Below are 21050 nucleotides of genomic sequence, written 5' to 3' on the forward strand. Positions count from 1 at the left end.
TCTGTGCTGGTGTACCATGCCTCCTCATGGGGTGAACTGTAGGCAGACGTGGTGATGTGGACCGATCACATCTTCCGTTCTTTTTCCACCACGTGTGGTCTAGGACAGAACCTCCTGTGTTAGTAGTTTGTAGCTTCTTAGGCTCAACTTCCTGTAAAAAATATTGTATATACTTTTAATAGTTTTGTTAGTTAACAGTTTCATAGTTAATTAGTGTATAGTTGTAGTTTAGTGAGTGTGGACCAGGGGTTCCCCCCCCCACCCCCCCCGTTAATCCCTAGACATTTAGCACCATCGGTTTTGCACAATGCTAAGACTACTGTACCCACACCTACACGATGGATCCAATTCCAGAAACTCCAGTCAGTTCTCCTGCCAGACCTTGGTATTCCCTTATTGAGGATCTGACTATTTACACGCATCCAAAGTCTCCAATCTGATTGGACCTCATGGTCCAATCACAACATTGTCCAGGCGTCACTTGCCAGTCTTGAGCACTGGCAGGGCTATGACACTCCAACACAGTTGGGATGCTATTCACTTGGTTACACCTCTGGTTGAATGCAGCCAGTACCAATGGTTCCACCCTTAGAGCCTGACAACTCTTACTCTGAGAAGGAATGAGTGCTGTCAGTTCCACTGATGATTTGTCCACAGCATGTCAGTTCATTCAGGGCCCCCAGAGCCTTTTGAGGACCTCCTCTTCCACAGGACCCTTACCTACCAACCATGGATCCATGGTAATCACCATGGGGTCTGCTGAACTATCAGTATGATCACATCCATTGGCCTTACTGGAGTGCCTGGGGCCCCTACTGTGTGTTGGGATTCCCTCCAACACTGCTTTCCACTTGGCTTTCCAAGAACTCAGGTATTCATTACTCAGGTATTTTTATTTTGCATACAGCAGTGCTACATTGAGTTGATTGGATCCAAACGCAGGGGTGGTGGATGCAGGGTACACCATAGCTCCAAAGTTACACCGAAACCCTCTCTCTCTTTATATACATTATACATCTCATTGCATTTACTGTATGCTGCATCACATGCTTTTGGATTGGCATGGTTACTTTTCAGGGGCTGTGCAGCATGCTTTTTGTTCACTCATTGGCCATATTCAACCAACTCTTTACTACATCTCTACATTTCTAACTTATCCTGTCCATTGTTGTTTCCCTGAGTGTTCTCCCTCTTATCTTAGCTGGCTCAGACATTGTTTTGTTAGCCTACTGGCCTATTTACTTATCTTATTTAGCACAAACGTCCTTTTTTCAGCCCGATGATTCATTTACCTCCCTAATTCTATTTTCCAAAGAATGAGGCCTCCCCCCACATGTTTAATTACTCATGTCAGGTCAAGCCTATCTACATTAGCATTTGTTTGCATCATAATCCTGTCTTTCTGTGCCTTCCTTTTCAAGTTTATTACCGAGCAACACATGCCTAAGACCAGAGTAGTTGTAATCATTTGAACCATCATTAATATTAGACTCAAAGTACGAACCAAGGGATGGAAGCTTAACTGCTCTGGAAAACTCCATCAGGGTGTCTCCACTGCCTGTACAGTACTGTCCCCAATTTCCTGTTGCTCGGCTGTCAGTTGGGCAATGGAAACCAATTGCTCGTTTTTCCTTTGTACCAAATCAGTGGTGTTAATGGACAAAGGAGGTATGGCTGTAAAGAGAGCGGTCACCAGTGACTCTCATTTGGTGTTGTCTGTCACAGCCTTTGTCACATCCTCCTTCATCTGCACAGTTGGCCATAGGGTTTCGGTCCTAATCTGAGCCAGAGAGGTGAGGTTCCAACAAAATCCATGTCAGGGTCCCCTGGCATTGTGTTGGCCCCACCAAAAAGTTGTGGTATCCCAGAGCACATAACTGTGTCCCCTAGCAGTACCACCTCCTTTACTCTCTCTTTAATGACTAGTCGGGCCCAACCTCCCTCACTTGTGGTCAGGTTCATTCATGCTGATTACTCATAGAACTGTCTGTGCTTGATTTGTTTACAGCAGGCTCTGTTTATTTCCTCTCCTCCTTGTTTTGCCATCGTCACACTGGGATAATGCTGTTATAGGTTCCATTCTCTCTTGTACCAATACTGTTAACATATACCAATTCTTTACGATTCCCAGACCATCTAGGAATTGCAATCATAATTGGCACCATTGAATTAAGTTCATGTGGTCCAGGACTTTTTAGCTTTGCAAATTGCAAAATTTCCTCCCCCACATTCTTAATTCCCTTTCCTACTAGTGTGGTCTGGATAAGCATGCTGTTTAACAATCTTGACGACTCCCCCTGCTTTATTTCTTGTACACCATAGAGGTCCAGAATTTGAACACTAGGGGCATTGTTCTCACAAAAGATCATCTCCAGCAGAAGATTCCCAACTGCCACAGGAGAGGAAGGAATAAGAGGATTTGGAGCCACTGGAACAGCCTGTACTGCCAGATCCACACATGCCTGCTTCTTCATTCCTAGTTGAAGCAGTGGTGCCAGCTTCCCTCCCCGCACCTGGTGGTTGCAATACCAAGAGCTGCTAAGAAGGATTGTTGAAACCCTTCACATCCCGCTGAAGGAGTTCAGGACCCCCATCACACAAGTTCCTGGACTTTCTTCAGTCAGGAGCTCCCTCCAAAGTAATTCTCCCTATGGAGGCCATTTTGGAGCTTGCTGAAGACACTAGCCATCTGTGCCTCTACGCCCCAGAGGGCTGAAAAGAAATATTTTCTTCTCTCTAAGGGGGTAAAGTATTTATTCTCTTCCTCCCAAACCTGAACTCTCTGGTGGTACAAGCGGTAACGAAGTGGAACAGACTGCAACAACCAAGACTTACTCCTTCAGACAAGGATGTCAAGAGAGAACATTTCATCTGCCAGCCTACTGTTCCTTACTGCAAACTACCAGGCAGTTATGTCGAAGTATGACTTTATTAACTTGTCAGAGTTTGCAGTTAGTTACCTCCAGAATGTAGGTCCCAGTTCCAGGATATCCCTGATAAAGGGATATTAGGAGCCAGGTCATCCCTTTAGGCATCACTGGATGCAGGCACCTCACTTCGTGGTGACCTCAGTGGTCATGAAGTAGGCCTCCTGGCTCTGGACGTTGCCTTAACTTCCTTGGAAAGCCCCAATAGTGGAGGATCTTCCCTTCTGTGGAAATGACCTTTTCAATGAAAAGACTGACAAGTCATTCACTCACTCAAAGACTCCCGAGCCGTACTCAGCTCCTTGGGAATATACACCCTGAAACCTCACAGAAGATGCTTTAAGGCATCGCAACATAGGTATCAGCCAGCCCAGTAGCCGTTCTATCAACAGAGGCCTTATGAACCACCAAGATAGCACCAGAGAGTACAGCATGGCAGGTACCCTGCTGCACCACCATCTCCTCTCCAAAGCCAACTGCCGACCAAGAAGGCATTTTGCAGGGATGTTTGAGAGATGTCAACCAGTCCCAGCTCATCCAGTCTCCCTCACCTTCTTTGGTGGCTGCCTGGCCAATTTCCTTTTGATGTGGCAATGCCTAACTTCAGACAAATGGGTTTTGGACATCAGCTTAGCCAGCTACATGATCGAATTCCTGTGTCTGCATTCCCCCAAACACCTTTCCCCGTCCGTTTTCAGAGACCCATCTCGCAAGAGAATCCTCATGCAGGAGATAGAAGCCCTGATCCAGGTAGAGGCAATGGAGCCAGTACCTCCTTGAGATGGGGGAAGGGCTTTTACTCCAAATACTTTCTAATACCCAAAATGACTGGGAGCTGGATCCTGGATCTCAGGCAGTTGAACATCTTCATCCGCCGCTCAAGTCAGGATGATCACCTTAGTCTCTATAATACTCTCCCTAAACATTGACTACTGGTTTGCAGTTCTTGATTTAAGGATGCTTATTTTCATATAGATATCTGCCCACTGCAACCTGCGTTTTATGGTGGGCTCAGAGCAATTCCAGTACAAGGAGCTCCTTTTCAGCCTTTCCATGGCTCCAAGTGTTTTCTCAAAGGTCATGTCTGTACTAGCAGTGCTACCATATATTTCCCTACCTGGATGACTGGCTCTTGAATCACAGAATATCAGGGTTGGAAGGGACCTCAGGAGGTCATCTAGTCCAACCCCCTGCTCAAAGCAGGACCAATCGCCAACTAAATCATCCCAGCCAGGGCTTTGTCAAGCCTGACCTTAAAAACTTCCAGGGAAGGAGATTCCACTACCTCCCTAGGTAATGCATTCCAGTGCTTCACCACCCTCCTAGTGAAAAAGTTTTTCCTAATATCCAACCTAAACCTCCCCCACTACAACTTGAGACCATTACTCCATGTTCTGTCATCTGCTACCACTGAGAACAGTCTAGATCCATCCTCTTTGGAACCCCCTTTCAGGTAGTTGAAAGCAGCTATCAAATCCCCCCTCATTCTTCTCTTCTGCAGACTAAACAATCCCAGTTCCCTCAGCCTCTCCTCATAAGTCATGTGTTCCAGTCCCCCAATCATTTTTGTTGCCCTCTGCTGGACGTTTTCCAATTTTTCCACATCCTTCTTGTAGTGTGGGGCCCAAAACTGGACACAGTACTCCAGATGAGGCCTCACCAATGTCAAATAGATGGGAATGATCATGTCCCTCGATCTGCTGGCAATGCCCCTACTTATACATGCTGTTTGCCTTCTTGGCAACAAGGGCACACTGTTGACTCATATCCAGCTTCTCGTCCATTGTAAGCCCGAGGTCCTTTTCTGCAGAACTGCTGCCTAGCCATTCGGTCCCTAGTCTGTAGTGGTGCATGAGATTCTTCCGTCCTAAGTGCAGGACTCTGCACATGTCCTTGTTGAACCTCATCAGATTTCTTTTGGTCCAATCCTCTAATTTGTCTAGGTCCCTCTGTATCCTATCCCTACTCTCCAGCGTATCTACTACTTCTCCCAGTTTAGTGTCATCTGCAAACTTGCTGAGGGTGCAGTCTGCGCCATCCTCCAGCTCATTAATGAAGATATTGAACAAAACTGGCCCCAGGACCAGCCCTTGGGGCACTCGGCTTGATACCGGCTGCCAACTAGACCTGGAGCCATTGATCACTACCTGTTGAGCCCCATGATCTAGCCAGCTTTCTATCCACCTTATAGTCCATTCATCCAGCCCATACTACTTTAACTTGCTGGCAAGAATACTGTGGGAGAAAAGCTTTGCTAAAGCCAAGGAATAACATGTCCACAGAGCCAGTTATCTCATCATAGAAGGCAATTAGATTAGTCAGGCATGACTTGCCCTTGGTGAATCCATGCTGAGTGTTCCTGAACACTTTCCTCTCCTCTAAGTGCTTCAGAACTGATTCCTTGAGGACCTGCTCCATGCTTTTTCCAGGGACTGAGGTGAGGCTGACTGGCCTGTAGTTCCCCGGGTCCTCCTCCTTCCCTTTTTTAAAGATGGGCACTACATTAGCCTTTTTCCAGTCATCCAGGACCTCACCTGATCGCCATGAGTTTTTAAAGACAATGGCCAATGGCTCTGCAATCACATCTGCCAACTCCTTTAGCACTCTCGGATGCAGCGCATCTGGCCCCATGGACTTGTCCTCGTCCAGCTTTTCTAAATAGTCCCGAACCGCTTCTTTCTCCACAGAGGGCTGGTCACCTCCTCCCCATGCTCTCCTGCCTAGTGCAGTAGTCTTGGAGCTGACCTTGTTCGTGACGACAGAGGCAAAAAAAGCATTGAGTACATTAGCTTTTTCCATATCTTCTGTCACTAGGTTGCCTCCCTCATTCAGTAAGGGGCCCACACTTTCCTTGACTTCCTTCTTGTTGCTAACATACCTGAAGAAACCCTTCTTGTTACTCTTAACATCTTTTGCTAGCTGCAACTCCAATTATGATTTGGCCTTCTTGATTTCACTCCTGCATACCCGAGCAATATTTTTATACTCTTCCCTGGTCATTTGTCCAATCTTCCACTTCAGTAAGCTTCTTTTTTGTGTTTAAGGGATGACTGTATAGGAAGTGCAGATAGTACTCCCCAACCTCCTTGACCCTTTGCCAATTCTTGTACAAGTAAACCCAGGAAAGTCCATTTTAATACCCACAATGTCTATAACATTAATAGGAACAGTCCTGGATTCAGTTGTGGCCGGGGCCTACTTACCACAGGATAGGTTCTTGCGATGAAAGACCTTAACATCCAACTTGACTCAGTAGTCAAATGACAGTCCAATCCTGCATGGTCCTCAGAGGACACATGGCATCATGCACGTGTGACCCCCTTCACCAGGCTTTCCGAACCTGGCTGGGTGAGGGCTACATCCCAAACAAAGGCTCCTTGGATAACAGAGTCTCACTTCCTCCCTACATCTGGGCATATCTTATCTGGTGGGAGAAGAGCCACAATGTTTGTGTGGGTTTCCTGTATACCTTCATCATGGACGAGTCTCTTCTAGGCTGGGGAGGGCACCTGGATGACCAAGTTGCTCAAAGTTCCCAGACTCCAGAAAAGTCCATGTGCTACATCAACCTCCTTGAGCCACAATCAGTATGCCAAGCATGCAAACAATTCTTTTCTACTCAGGTCAGACAATATGACCACTGTTTATTATATAAACAAACAGGAGGGAGCAAGGTCCAACCCACTATGTTGGGAGGCAGTATGACTCTGGAATTGGTATATCCAACATAGATCACCCTTTCTGCAATGCTACTCCTGGGCATAATGAACTCCCTAGCAGACAATCTTAGCAGGAATTTTCACAAAGAATACAAATCGGTGCTCATGTGTCAGCGGTCCAGCAGATATTTTGTCAATGGGGAATATCATCTTGGGACTACTTTGGCACTCAGTCAAACAAGAAGTGTGCTCAGCTTACTGCTCTCAGAACAGCTTGCTGCTGCGTCAGAGGGGATGCCTTCCTAACACAATGGTCAGGCCCATTGATGTATGCCTTCCCTCCCATTCTCCTCCTACCACGTGTTGTGCTCAGGAAGATAAAGATGGACAAGGTGACAGTAGTCTTAATACCTCCTTGGTGGCCAAGACAGTTCTGGTTCATGATGGCTCTCCAGATGTTTTCTCTCCCCTGCATCTACCTACTGTCATAGAATGGGGGTAGGACCAACAATCCAACCCAGCGTTCCTCTGCCTGGCTTTTGGATGGGCAATAAATTTAGAGAGAATCCTGCTTGAAGGTTCCAAATAGCAAGAATCCATCATTCCAAATAGCAAGAATCCATCTTTGAGGAAGTGCTGCCAAATGGAAGCATTTTCCCCCTCAATTTTTAAGGGGTAGGCATTTGACCTGAATTTCAGAAGTGCTGAGCAGTATTGACTCTCATGGAAATTTGATGGGATTAGTCAGTGCTCAGTACCTCTGAAATCAGGCCAGTTAAATTTGAGGATTGCAGTTCTTATTCCATAGTTCAGCTATGTGCTTTCATTCTCTAGCTGTGTTCTTACTGTTTAATAAAGTAGGCTGACTGTTGGACAGCAAATATCATGAATCCTGTTGTGCTGATACACAGATGTTATTCAAAGAACATCCTATTAATGCATTCCAGTACACACAATCCAACTTTCAGTGTACTTAAATTACTAATAAGTTGTAGTGATCTTAATCCTGGACAAATGGCTGTGAATTCAAATGTTGGCTTTTAAACAAGTCTAATCATTTTAAAAAATCTGATTTAAAGTTAAAAATATGCACACTCTTAATGTTGAGTTTTATCTAACCTGAGGCTGGTACTCTCTCAATGCGTTAATAATGATGATTAATTGCATAATCAGAGGAACATCTTGTACGATGCAAATGAGGGCATGTATAAAGTGAGTGTCTCATGTATTGAAGATTCTACATACTCCTTGAAAGGATTCACAGTCATTGCTTCATACTTCTGACTGTATTACATGCTTGTCCTGAAAAAGTGTTTTAAACTCACCAACAGTGAGGAATCATCCCGATGACTCCATTCTCTAAGAAAACACTGTTTTGGGTCCTTGTTTCCTTTCTTTTCCTAGTTTGCCTTATTTAAAAATAATTTTCAAATAAGTTTGTGTATTTTAATTTTTTAAATGCCTTTCCCCCGTCCGTAGATGCCAAACGTGTAGATTTATTTTTGTTTCAGTGTAAAGCATTGTCAGCTAAACTATAGAAACTATTAAGGCACATTGATTCTTTTATATCAAACCCAAAATCATGTGAAAAGGTTTAGGGGTATTTATGGGAGTTCAGGAATCTTGGAGAGCTAGTGCTGCCCAGACTGTGTCCAGCTGAGTGCTGGATTGGCAGCTGACTAGGAATCTGGGGGCAGCACTTTTTTCCCCCAGCTGGTCTCTCCTTTACTATGTGTGTAGTCTATGTAGATGGCATATCCGGGCAAACAACATTTCCTGACCAGCTTACACTTCTTCTCAAATCATTTTGGAACATTATGTGCTTGGATGTAGTCTCCCTGGACTGCACCCGAATTTAATTGACTATCCTTTAGGCATTTCTGCTACGTGTGTTTAATAATAATGAAATGCCTATAGCAGATAAATGTGGTACCTAGCTACTTCACAATATCAGAATAACCAAATTTATTAAAAACATCCTGATCCGCATTTAAAAAAATACTCTGTGGTCCGAAACAGTAAACAAATATAAAAGTATAGTCTCAAGGCTGACTGGACCAAAAAAAGCTATGAATATGAATGTGATCTCACTAAATTTAGGCTTTGACCAGGATCAGATTGGGTGGGAGGAAGGGCTGATTCTCCCAAGCTGTGCTTACTCACCACACTGATATGCTGAGGTCTTGGCTCCCTTGCTAAGATCATATGCTGGGCTGGACTCCTGCCTTCCTGAGTTTCTGTCTCAGCAAATAGTCAGGTTGCAGCAGTAAAGGCTCCTTACTACTCACAAGGCAGGAATTTCTGCAATGGAAGTTCCTGCTGGTTCCATTGTCAATTGCTCTCTGCTGGGAGAAGTGATGCAGTAGCAAGCTGGGCTTGTTTTTTTATGTTCCAGCTTGCCAGCTGCACTTTTGATTTTGGTGCTCTGGTTCTGGCTGGTTGGTGACACCAATGTCATAAGTTTAGGAGAAAAATGGTGGCTCGCTCAGAAGTGAGTATGCGCCGTGTTACCCGTGTGTATGCCCATTTCAAGCCGTAGCTGTGACATTTGAAAGGGTCAGTGAAAGGGGCTTTAGAGAATTCCCTTTCTGATGTCCAAAAAGCTGAGTTCCAGGCTTCGACAGCTGAGATGCCCTTGCTGATCTCAGCTGTTGCCATAAAGCATAACATAAGGTGGTCTCTAAAATAACTGGGGTTTATATCATGTAGGTTTTTAAAGATGATTACTGGCACCGGGATGGTAGCCAGAACCAGGTAATGTAGAGTTTGAAGCACTGGTGTTTTGTACTATTAATGACCAATCCTACTCAAAGTTGGTCTGTACCAGCTAAGCTTCCAGGGACTCATCAAAGACTAAATACATTAAAGTATGTTATAGTGAAAGGCCTGGAAGCGACAAAGGCATGAATAGCTACAGCAATGTCTGTATTGCAGATAAAAGATCCCAGGGTATGTCTACACTACGAAATTATAGAAATTGATTTTTAGAAATCGATTTTATACAGTTGATTGCGTATGTCCACACTAAGCGCATTAAGTCGGCGGAGTGCATCCTCACTATCGTGGCTAGTATCGACTTACGGAGCGGTGTACTGTGGGAGCTATCCCACAGTTCCCGCAGTCTCCGCCGCCCATTGGAATTCTGGGTTAAGCTCCCAATGCCTGATGGGGCAAAAACATTGTAGCGGGTGGTTTTGGGTACATGTCATCAGTTGCCCCTCCCTCCACAAAAGCAATGGCAGACAATTGTTTCACGCCTTTTTTCCGTGCGGACGCCATACTGCTTTCAGCGGACGGTGCAGTAGGACTGCTAACCATCGTCATCCGCTGCTTCCGCGGCAACTCTGCTCTGCTGCTGTTGTCTCAATAGCGAATTTCTCCATGTTGGCTGTCACGGGCTCCCGGGTACGTGTGTTCTTCCTCGGGAAACGTGCGCAGTGCTAACTGTCGTCCTCCACCGCTTCCGCTGAAACTCTGCTCTCATGAATCCACCTCGCAGGTCCTCTCATCATTCTTTATAAATATCTATTCTCGTGACATCCGTCGTCAGCCACCGCTTCCGCTGCAACTCTGCTCTCCTGCAGACATCATACCATGGCAAGCATGGAGCCCACTCAGATCACCGCTGCAGTTATGAGCATTGTAAACACCTCACACATTATCCTGCAGTATGTGCAGAACCAGAACCTGCAAAAGCAGGTGAGGAGGTGACGGCAGCGTGGTGACAAGAGTGATGAGGACATGGACACAGACTTCTCTCAAAGTACGGGCCCCGGCAATTTGGACATCCTGGTGGCAATGGGCCAGGCTCATGCCGTGGAATGCCGATTCTGGGCCCGGGAAACAAGCACAGACTGGTGGGACCACATAGTGTTGCAGGTCTGGAATGATTCCCAGTGGCTGCGAAACTTTTGCATGCGTAAGGGCACTTTCATGGAACTTTGTGAATTGCTTTCCCCTGCCCTGAAGCACAAGAATACCAAGATGAGAGCAGCCCTCACAGTTCACAAGCGAGTGGTGATAGCCCTCTGGAAGCTTGCAACGCCAGACAGCTACTGGTCAGTCAGTAATCAATTTGGAGTGGGCAAATCTACCGTGGGGGTTCCTGTGATCCAAGTAGCCAACGCAATCACTGAGCTGCTGCTATAAAGGGTAGTGACTCTGGGAAACGTGCAGGTCATAGTGGATGGCTTTGCTGCAATGGGATTCCCTAACTGTGGTGGGGTGATAGACAGAACGCATATCCCTATCTTGGCACCGGACCACCTTGGCAGCCAGTACGTAAACCGCAAGGGGTAATTTTCAATGGTGCAGCAAGCACTGGTGGATCACAAGGGACGTTTCACCAACATCAACGTGGGATGGCTGGGAAAGGTACATGATGCTCGCATCTTCAGGAACTCTGGTCTGTTTGAACAGCTGCAGGAAGGGACTTACTTCCCAGACCAGAAAATAACTGTTGGGGATGTTGAAATGCCTATAGTTATCCTTGGGGACCCAGCCTACCCCTTAATGCCATGGCTCACAAAGCCATACACAGGCAGCCTGGACAGTAGTCAGGAGCTGTTCAACTACAGGCTGAGCACGTGCAGAATGGTGGTAGAATGTGCCTTTGGATGTTTAAAAGCGCACAGGCGCAGTTTATTGTCCTCCCCCCTCCCCTCTGTGTTCTTGGGCGTCTGGGTGAGGAGGATATGGAACTTGGGGAGGAGGGCGGGCGGTTACACAGGGGCTGCAGCAGCGGTCTGTGCTTCTGCTGCCTTTCCTGCAGCTCCACGAGACGCAGGAGCATATCAGTTTGATCCCCCAGTGGCCTAAGCATTGCATCCTGCCTCCTCTCATCACACTGCCGCCACCTCTCCTCCTGCTCCCCCAATCTCTCATCTTGCTCGTCCCGCCTGTCTTCGTGTTCATTTTCTGCTTTCCTGGACTCTGCCATTGTTTGCCTCCACGCATTCTGCTGAGCTCTTTCAGTGCAGAAGGACTGCATGAGCTCAGAGGACATTTCATCGTGAGTGCGGGTTTTTTTGCCTTCTTATCTGCACTAGCCTCTGGGATGGAGATGATAGGGGGAGCATTGAAACATTTGCAGCTGCGGGAGGAAAAAATGGGAGAGTAGTGTTTAAAAAGACACAGTTTAGAGAACAATGGATAGACTCTTTCAGGGTGAACCAAGCAGTTAACATTACATACCACATGTGCTTTCGGTACAAGATCGCATTTTGCCTCTTATATTGAGGGCCTGCTGGTTTGGTGTGAGAGATAACACACACGCAGGGCCGGGCAAAAGAATTCGGCTTGCAGGCAGCCATGGTAAGACACAGTCTTTCGTCTTCTTCAACCTTCATAACATGTGGGAATTGTTTCAAACAGCAGCGCCCTCCTTTCCCATACCAAGCACCCGTTGGGTTGGCCATTTAAAAGGAGGGGCTGCGGTTTTCGAGTTAACGTGCAGCACAAACCCAACTAACTTTCTCCCCTCCGCCCCAATTCTCTGGGATGATTACTTTACTCCTCCTCCCACCGTGTGACTAGTATCAGGAAAGATCCCTGCCAGCCAAATGCGAATAGCTCAGTGTGAACGGCCTGCATGCAGCTCATTATAGAAGCAGCATGTCTGGGGCTCTGACCTGGAGTGGCTGTTTGCCTCTTTGGTTTTTTCGTAGGCTTGCCTGAGCTCCTTAATTTTTATGCGGCACTGCTGCAGGTCCCTGTTATAACCTCTGTCCATCATGCCCTTGGAGATTTTTTCAAATATATTGGCATTTCGTCTTTTGGAACGGAGTTCTGATAGCACGGATTTGTCTCCCCACACAGCAGTCAGATCCAGTACCTCCCGTTTGGTCCATGCTGGAGGTCTTTTGCAATTCTGGGACTGCATGGTCACCTGTGCTAATGAGCTCTGCATGGTCAGCTCTGCTGATGAGCTTGCCACGCTGACCAAACAGGAAATGAAATTCAAAAGTTCCTGGTGCTTTTCCTGGCTGTGTACCTGGCTCATGCATCTGAGTTGAAAGTGCTGTCCAGAGCGGTCACAGTGGAGCACTCTGGGATAGCTCCCAGAGGGCAATACCATCGAATTGCGTCCACACTACCCCAAATTCGACCCCGTGATGTCGATTTCAGCGCTAATCCCCTCATTGGGGAGGAGTACAGAAATCGATTTTAAGAGCCCTTTAAGTCGACAAAAATGGCTTCGTCGTGTGGACGAGTGCAGGGTTAAATCGATCTAACACTGCTAAATTCGACCTAAACTCATAGTGTAGACCAGAGCCCAGTTTCTCTTCTAAAAGATGCAGGTGAGCATGAGCCATGTTGTAGTATTCTGTGGTATGTGTTTGACTTGCTGGGCTTTCTTGCATTGGATAGAGTGAAAAATATCTATGGAACCAAATGTGCCTAGTGTTCAAATTCAAGTTACTCAAAATTTGTTTTTGTTTTTTTATCTCTTAATCTGAAATTCATATTGGAACTCAAATTCACTTATTCAAAACAGATTATCCAAAGTTCTGGATACCCTCACTTCCAGGTAGTTGGGTAAGCAGAATTTACCTGTATATAATGATGTATCAGACAGCGTTTTGTTTTAGAACTAGGATTATATGATAAGTTTACTGCTTAATTGCTTCTGAGCACACCTAATGTGCCCTGAAATTCCTTGATTTCATTGTAAGCAATTGTATGGGCAAAAATGCTTTTGTCTAGCAGTGAAGGAGGTAAGATGGAGATGCATCTAGTAAGAGCTGTTTTCCATTAGATTGTAAATATCAGTGAGAATAGAATACATAATGCAGTAGTGTACAGATCACTAAACACAGGCTAACATTTATTATGATTTGACAGCAATATTGCTCGACTTTGTAACTTGATACAGTTAGGAATGTAATGATAGGTTAACCTTTTTGTAAAATGGGAAGAGCAGCAAAACATCTTAAATAATAAGATATAGTTAATGGTTTGATTTTTCTTTAAGGGCCTGCCCCGTTTGGCTCCAGTTGGGTAAAACATTACTGCATGTATAGGAAGGAAACAAAGAAGTTCACCATGATCCCATTTGAACACAGGTCAGGAGGGAAAATTGTAAGTACATTTCATTATACTTCTTCATGCCCTGTATCTAAATGAGAGGATATGTTAGGTAAGATATGTCAAATACATTTTTCATGCAGTTCACATTTGCCCTCTAATGATATTAAGCTAAAATAATGGAATGGTTTAATAGATAAGGATTCTGTAGAAGTTTTAGTTGCTTAGTGTTGGAAAAGTAGAAAACATATGAGAGCTAAAATACACCTAATGTGCCTTTCATATGTAGTTTTCACTAAGGGGATTTAAAGTTTTTAGTCTGAACCAAGTGTGAACTGAGACAGTACAGTTGCATTAGGTTTCTCACTTATACTCTCCATCCAAATTTTTCTTCCAAGGTACGTAGACAGGAGAGCTGGCGGTGGGGGGAGGAGGGGTTAGGTTAGGAGGCTTTTAGATAATTCTTAAAATGGAATGCAATTTGCACGGACAATCAGAAAAATAATTTAAGCTTTCCTTGATAGCATCTAGAACATTCAGGGGTCAGTCCTCTGTTGGATGCTGAATGCCCTTAATTCTCATTGAAGTGTTTGGGAATTGAGGGCACTCAGCATCTTTCAGGGCCTGGCATTCAGTGATGGCATTAGTATGAATGAAATATGTTTTTGTTACAGAAATAATAAATTTGAAGATTAAAAAGGCGTTTTAGATCTCCTAGTCAATCTTCCTGCAAATGCAGCATCCTGCCCTGTTTAGTTTTAATAGTCCTCAGGGGTTGGAACTCCATTGAAGATTATATCCATGTATGCTTGGTAGACAGGAGGATCTTTTCATCATTCTTAGTAAAACATATTTCTTTAAATGTGTTGGGAAAATTTTTTTCATAAGTGCCTACGTGACTTAGGAGCTTAAGTGCTCTTGGAAGTCTATAGCACTTAAGCTCCTAAGTCATGTAGGCACTTTTGTAAATTTACACTCTAACTTATTGTGACGTAATAGGCTATTTTATTTAACCTAATGAAATATGTAATCATGCACTACAAAGTTTCTAAAGAGACACCAGCAAGGCAGCTAAGCCAAAAAATGTGACCTGTTGTTCTGTCTGGCATTTGTCCTTTTTTGAAGATCTCCCCTTCTTGAACCGCATAGTGTAATTTATTCTTTCAAACCAAAGCTTCATGCACCTAGAAATGTTAAAATTAATTAAAATGCATAACGTACTGTCCACCACACAAAACTAATGGCTGCATGTTCTAATACAGGAGAGTGCCTCATACAGCAGCTTATTGAAAATCAGTCACAGTTTATTTCATGTATTTGATTTTTGGATGCTGTAAGGATGAGTTTGCAAATGTGCTATGAACACACAGTGGATTTTGAAGATAACACCTGCTATAAAACGCAAATTTCATGGTACTGTAGGTCCCTTTTTTGTCCTAACTACTTTAATTGTAGCCCTTTAAAGTGGAATTTGGAATATTACCATGTCTGGGAAAAAATGTTGCAGTGAAAGTTTCTCTTACAATATGTCTGCATTGATGTTGCAATGGGTGCAACGTTCTGATTTTTTTTTACAATGTTTTTATTCATTTAAACTACAAAATTTCAAATAAAAGACGCACTGTATTGCTGCAGATGTATAAGATGTATAAAATAGCCTTGGTTTTTGAGGCTTCTGCAGTAACATGTTTAGATTTTAAAGACCTGAATGGCAACCATAACTGAATTCCATTGCATATGTCAGTTTCAGTCCAGCTTTTGCTTTTACTTTAATATAGGTTTATCATGTTCAGGTTTCATCACTTGGCTTACAGAAGCTTTGGATTTCAGTTTTGTTATTACATCAAGCATATAAAAAAAATCTCTTGTTTATAGGGTGACGGGGACGTTTTCCTCCTTACATTCTGTACCAAAAGAAATATGGATACTATAGACAGGCGTTTCTGTTTTGACATAGAAGCTGCAGACAGGTAAGCTGGTAAAATACACTAAAGAAAGCATCAGGGTAAATGTTAATAATAACTTGGATTTTATATACTGCCTCTCCTTGCGAGGATCTCAGATGCATAGTAATAAAACGGCTTCCTGCAAGGAAATCATCATTAGAGGAATATCCAAGCGAGGCAGTCCTGGCTTATTGTTTAGCTTGAATTATCCAAAGTTATGAGGCAATAAGAATCTACCTTCAAATGCAGGCAGTGCCTGAGGTTTTCACTTTGAAGAAAAAGCATAAAAGAAATACATTCTTTCTTGGCTCATGCACTATGGTTCTTTGTGCACACTAGGAATGTGTACAATAATAATGATAAAGTGGTGGCTGTAACCTTATTTGAAGCACATATAGCTGTGATGGAAGACAAGGGTCACTATGGATTATCCATGCATTAATGGCCAAAAGACCAAATATTGGGTTCTCTGTTACTTCAACGTTAGAGGGAAGAAGCCCATGGAGAATTACAGTTTCTTGTGATTTGTTGTATGCTGGTCACTGAAATGAAAGGTATATTACAAAGCTACATTTTGGCTAAGTTAGAACCAGGCAATTTATTCTTATTATGGGATGCAAAGGCAATATAAAAGTAACATACAGTAGCACCTCAGAGTTACAAACATCAGAGTTACGAACTGACTGGTCAACCACACACCTCATTTGGAACCAGAAGTACAAAATCAGGCAGCATCGGACTCCCCTGCCCGCCAGCCCCCCCCAAAAAAAAGAAAAGAAAAAAGCAAATATAGTACAGTATTGTGGTAAACATAAACTATTAAAAAAGGGAAAATTTAAAAAGATTTGACAAGGTAAGAAAACTGTTTCTGTGCTTGTTTCATTTAAATTACAATGGATAAAAGCAGCATTTTTCTTCTGCATAATAAAGTTTTAAAACTGTATTAAGTCAATGTTAAGTCTTAAACTTTTGAAAGAAGAACCATAACTTTTTGTTAAGAGTTATAAACAACCTCCATTCCCGATGTATTCATAACTCTGAGGTTCTACTGTACTAATTTTTCATTACAGGGCATGATACATCCCATACAGTGCTGCAGCCTTCTCTCCTGTGTGATTCCATTTGCGTTCTACTGGGTTATCTCAAACTCAGGAAACTGTGTACTCATTTTGCCTATCAGATAAATCTAATATTTTAAAATATGTCAAATTTTACGTTTTCCACCTCAACTGGTCTTCATTCAGTGTGAGGGTGGGAGAATCCAGTTTAGAAGGCATTGTGATTAAAAATACTTCTTTGATCAAGATGTATTCCATTGGTTAATCAGTTCTCTCTCTGCACTGGACTGGAGTAGGTCTAGTACGAAATGCTACTTGGAATGTAGGAGAGTCTCATCAATTCCCGGTTATGGGTTTCAGGCTCCAAAATACTAAATTTAAACTGCATATTGGAGGTCAGCTTTACAGATGAGATGATCAAATAAAACCCAAACTCCCTTACACTGATGCATCATTGGGTATCCTGGGGTAGAGACTTCCCAGTGTGCCTTGTGTCTGTAACACCCTATTAATCAGCATGATTAGACCCCTGCACAGATACAAAATTTGTATCTGCATCCGATCTGCAAAAATGGTCTGCGGATATAAAGTGGATATGATTTGCAGGGCTCTCTCAGCATGATTGTGGTTAATATGGAATCTGCATTTGTCTGTCTCTGACACATGCAAATTGTCATCTTTATTAAGCCCTATGCCAGGGTGGAACATGTTTATAATACCCTACCAGGTCTCAGGGAAGCTACAGTTTTTACTCCTAACTCTCTGTTTACTTCCATGAGTGTGGAGAAATCCATAGATTCTAGAAAAATGTTTTAAAATCAGAGCTGGATTACTGAAAATGTTACTTTGCTCTTTGCCATTCTCTGTCACTCTGGCAAGTCTTCTGATGATGTGACACTGATGCATTCTTTGTGACCTTATGCACAGAGTAATCTGTCACTTTCTGTGATATTTCTCTAACATTTTTCTGACTTTGCCCTTTTGCAGCTCTTGCCTTCTAGCCATCCAACTTACTCCCTGAGCTTGCCAATTAATGCCATTCTAACCTGGCATATGGTGTGAAAACTTAATTCTTCAAATTCTTCAGTCTTGTGTGCTCTTTGCCACTGAGCCGGAATGGAGCATGTTTGGCTGATCCTGGAAAACAATTTTTCATGCCCATCTTCCCCCTGCAAAATTGAACCAATTCCTGTTCACTGTAACCAGTACACAGGGCTGCCTCTTGTGGTATTGAGATGTAACTGGTTAAAAGATAGGAAACAAAGGGTAGGAATAAATGGTCATTGTGGATAGTTCTCTGAAAACATCCACTCAATGTGCAGCAGCAGTGAAAAAAGCGAAGAAACTGTTGGGAATCATTAAGAAAGGGTTAAATAAGAAGACAGAAAATATCATATTGCTTCTGTATAAATCCATGGTACGTCCACCTTTTGAATGCTGCGTGGAGATGTGGTCACCCCATCTCAAAAAGATATATTGAAATTGGAAAAGGTTCAGAAAAGGACAACATAAATGATTAGGGGTATGGAATGGCTGCCATATTAGGAAAGATTAATAAGACTGGGACTTTTCAGCTTGGAAAAGAGATGACTAAGGGGGGGGGTATGGCAGAGGTCTATAAAATCATGACTGGTGTGGAGTAAGTAAATAAGGAAGTGTTATTTACTCCTCCTCATAACACAAGAACTAGGGGTGACCAAATGAAATTAATAGGCAGCAGTTTTAAAACAAATAAAAGGAAGTATTTTTTCACACAATGCATAGTCAACCTGTGGAACTCCTTGCCAGTGGATGTTGTGAAGGCCAAGTCTATAACAGGTTAAAAAAAAAACTAGATAAGTTCATGGAGGATAGGTCCATCAATGGCTATTAGCCAGGATGGACCCAGATGGTGTCTCTAGCCTCTGTTTGCCAGCATATGGGAATGGATGACAGGGGATGGATCACTTGATTACCTGTTCTGTTCATTCCCTCTGGGACACCTGGCATTGGCCAGTGTCAGAAGACAGGATACTGGGCTAGATGGACCTTTGGTCTGATCAATATGGCCGTTCTTATGTTCTTGTGTACCCCTTGTGGATGGAGGCTGTGCCGGCTACTCAGTAGAGGCACTGTCCCAGCTGGTGTAGGGGCTTAGCAACTGTCCTAGCTTCATTAGTAGCAGTCTGGACAGCACTGCTGTGTATTTCTCAGACATCTCTCCCACCAAAGTAGTCAAAAGACTAACCATGGGTCATGGGTTTTGTGTGTCCCCATGGTTTGGATACAGGGAATGACCAATGATTTTTAGGAAAGAGTCTCAGGTTTAGCAATCAGTTGACATCTGTTTGTTTTCAAAGCTCTCGTAACAAGAAACTAACTCTCATTTTCTTTTAATCAGAAAGCTGTGATTGTCCTTTATCCTTCTCAGAATCCAAGCTGTAGGTTTTATGGGCTCCAAAACTTGCCTCACGCTAACAACACTAGATACCAATTCTTCTGATTTAATATCTCGTGTCACGTTTGATGCTTTTCTACTTTCACATATGCACAACATAAGAATGGGTCTGTGCTATGGGAATCTATTTAATGCTTTGAAGTACTCTAATTTCTTGAGAAATAGTTCAACATTAATGTACTTGTCATGACAGTAACAGTGGAAGATGTGAGTATTTAACATTTTTAGGATCAGTGGACAGATAGTACAAATTTCCTTATTTCATACTGTTTATATGTCTGCAACATGCACACTTTTTTGACTTTGCAGTGATACCTACACTTCTCCATAAAAAGATTTATTCTAGCCCACTGTACACTGTTTCATCCTGATAAGAGGCTTTTCATCACTGTAGTCGTATGTCCTGATGATGCAATAGACCTTGCCTGCCCAAGAAATTTTTTTCCCTGCATTGTTAGCAGTTGATTTGGTTCCACCAGAAGTAGCAATGGCGGAAGTTCTAGTGTAGGCTATGTTCCCTGACTGCACTAACATTCCAATAGTTTAACTTGTGGTGGTAGTAGTGGCAAATTTTAAGAAACGAAACCTTAAATATAGACCACCTTTGTGGAGGAGGGGAAGGAATAAATATCTCTCCTAGACTAGCTTTGTACCAATACAGAACACGGATGATTCTCTTGATACGTTGCTGAGGGTGGGGGAGAGAGTGTGTTTTAGTGCTTTCACTTCACTTTTGTAATTCTAGTGAAGAGGAGGAGCATTTGCATTATGTAAAAGCGATATACTGGGTTTTTACTTTCACTAATAAAATGGAGATAAGAGAAGACGTTGAGGTATTATGTGGTCCTTTTGCTAGTTCAGCCATTTCCCTGCTTTTCTTTCCTTGCAGAATTATTCAGTTTTGTACATTTAGCATGGTTGAAACTGAATAATACTAAATGTCCAGTTTAAGCCCTGGAAAGTCTGTTTCTCCCCCCATCTCCCACATCTTACTTCTTCTATTCATATCTGTATTTTCTTATATTTAGCCACAAAGGCTATAAGATGCACACATTTAATGAAGTCCTGCAGAAGGCTTTTTTTTTATGGTTTATTTTTATATCTGCTAGGGGGAAGCAGTGTTTTTCAGGAGAGTAGGATACCTCTTGTTTGCACACTGATCGTACCCTCACTTTAATAGATCTAAAGAGAAATGTTTATGCCATTTGCAGTTCGTTTCCATAATTATAATTGGCTCCCCTGAGTCTAGCATTGGCTCAGAGGAAAGACAATTAAAAAAAAAAAAAAATCTGAGGCAGGAAGCTTCCATTTACTACAGTATCTTGAATCCTTGGATTGTATGGGTATTTTGTCCTGATGTGTAATCCAAAGGGATGCACTGAGCAAGGGAGTAGGGCACCATAATTCCTATCTGCACAGTGCTATACTGAAATTAATTTGGAAAACCAAAACTTAGTTCAGTAATTGGAAGGCAGAAAGAAAAAGGATTGAGGCATATCATATTTATAAATATGGTATTCAGTGGCAGGGTGTGTTAGGGGGCTTATTCCTTTACCTGCTTACTTCCCTGGTCCTTCTCGCATGAACAGAGGGCAACAATACCCGAAGTCCAAAGGTGCAAACAATTAGATGTTTATTGGGGTGAACTTCCAGCAAGCATGATTCCAGTTTCCTTCCTTAGTGTCCCCCTTCCCAGCTCTGACACCACAGAGCCTTACCTGTGTCCCGGTTACCATCCCCCCTCCTCCCCCCCAGCAACACATGATTCCAATTTCCCCACCCCCATTCCCTGTTCCCATTCCCACCCCTTACTTCCTGATTGACTGCAGCCTATATAGTAAAACTTGAGTTCTGCTTAGCTATACCTTAACCAATCATTTTCCTGAAATTTAACGAACCAATCCTAACATATTGTAACATGATTATGTAACCAATTATATCCCACCACCTTAATTAGTTTACACCCAGCAAAATTAATTATACAGCAGACAGAAACA

At 43.2% G+C, this 21050-nt stretch overlaps 1 protein-coding gene across 5 annotated transcripts in view; it reads left to right on the top strand.

Annotated features, from left to right (window-relative positions):
• ARHGAP10 (Rho GTPase activating protein 10) overlaps positions 1 to 21050 on the top strand; it is a 247263-nt gene that overhangs the window by 113971 nt on the left and 112242 nt on the right. For all 5 annotated transcript variants that reach the window (XR_006290642.1, XR_003563785.3, XM_007055702.4 and 2 more), the window contains 2 exons: positions 13560 to 13666; positions 15488 to 15582. Coding sequence is in view for 3 of the 5 variants with exons in the window: in XM_007055702.4 (XP_007055764.1) it covers positions 13560 to 13666; positions 15488 to 15582 (202 nt within the window). In the remaining 2 variants the exon portion in view is untranslated. The remainder of the gene's footprint in view (positions 1 to 13559; positions 13667 to 15487; positions 15583 to 21050) is intronic.

Source organism: Chelonia mydas, chromosome 4, assembly GCF_015237465.2.
Source record: "Chelonia mydas isolate rCheMyd1 chromosome 4, rCheMyd1.pri.v2, whole genome shotgun sequence".
Classification (NCBI taxonomy): domain Eukaryota; kingdom Metazoa; phylum Chordata; order Testudines; family Cheloniidae; genus Chelonia; species Chelonia mydas.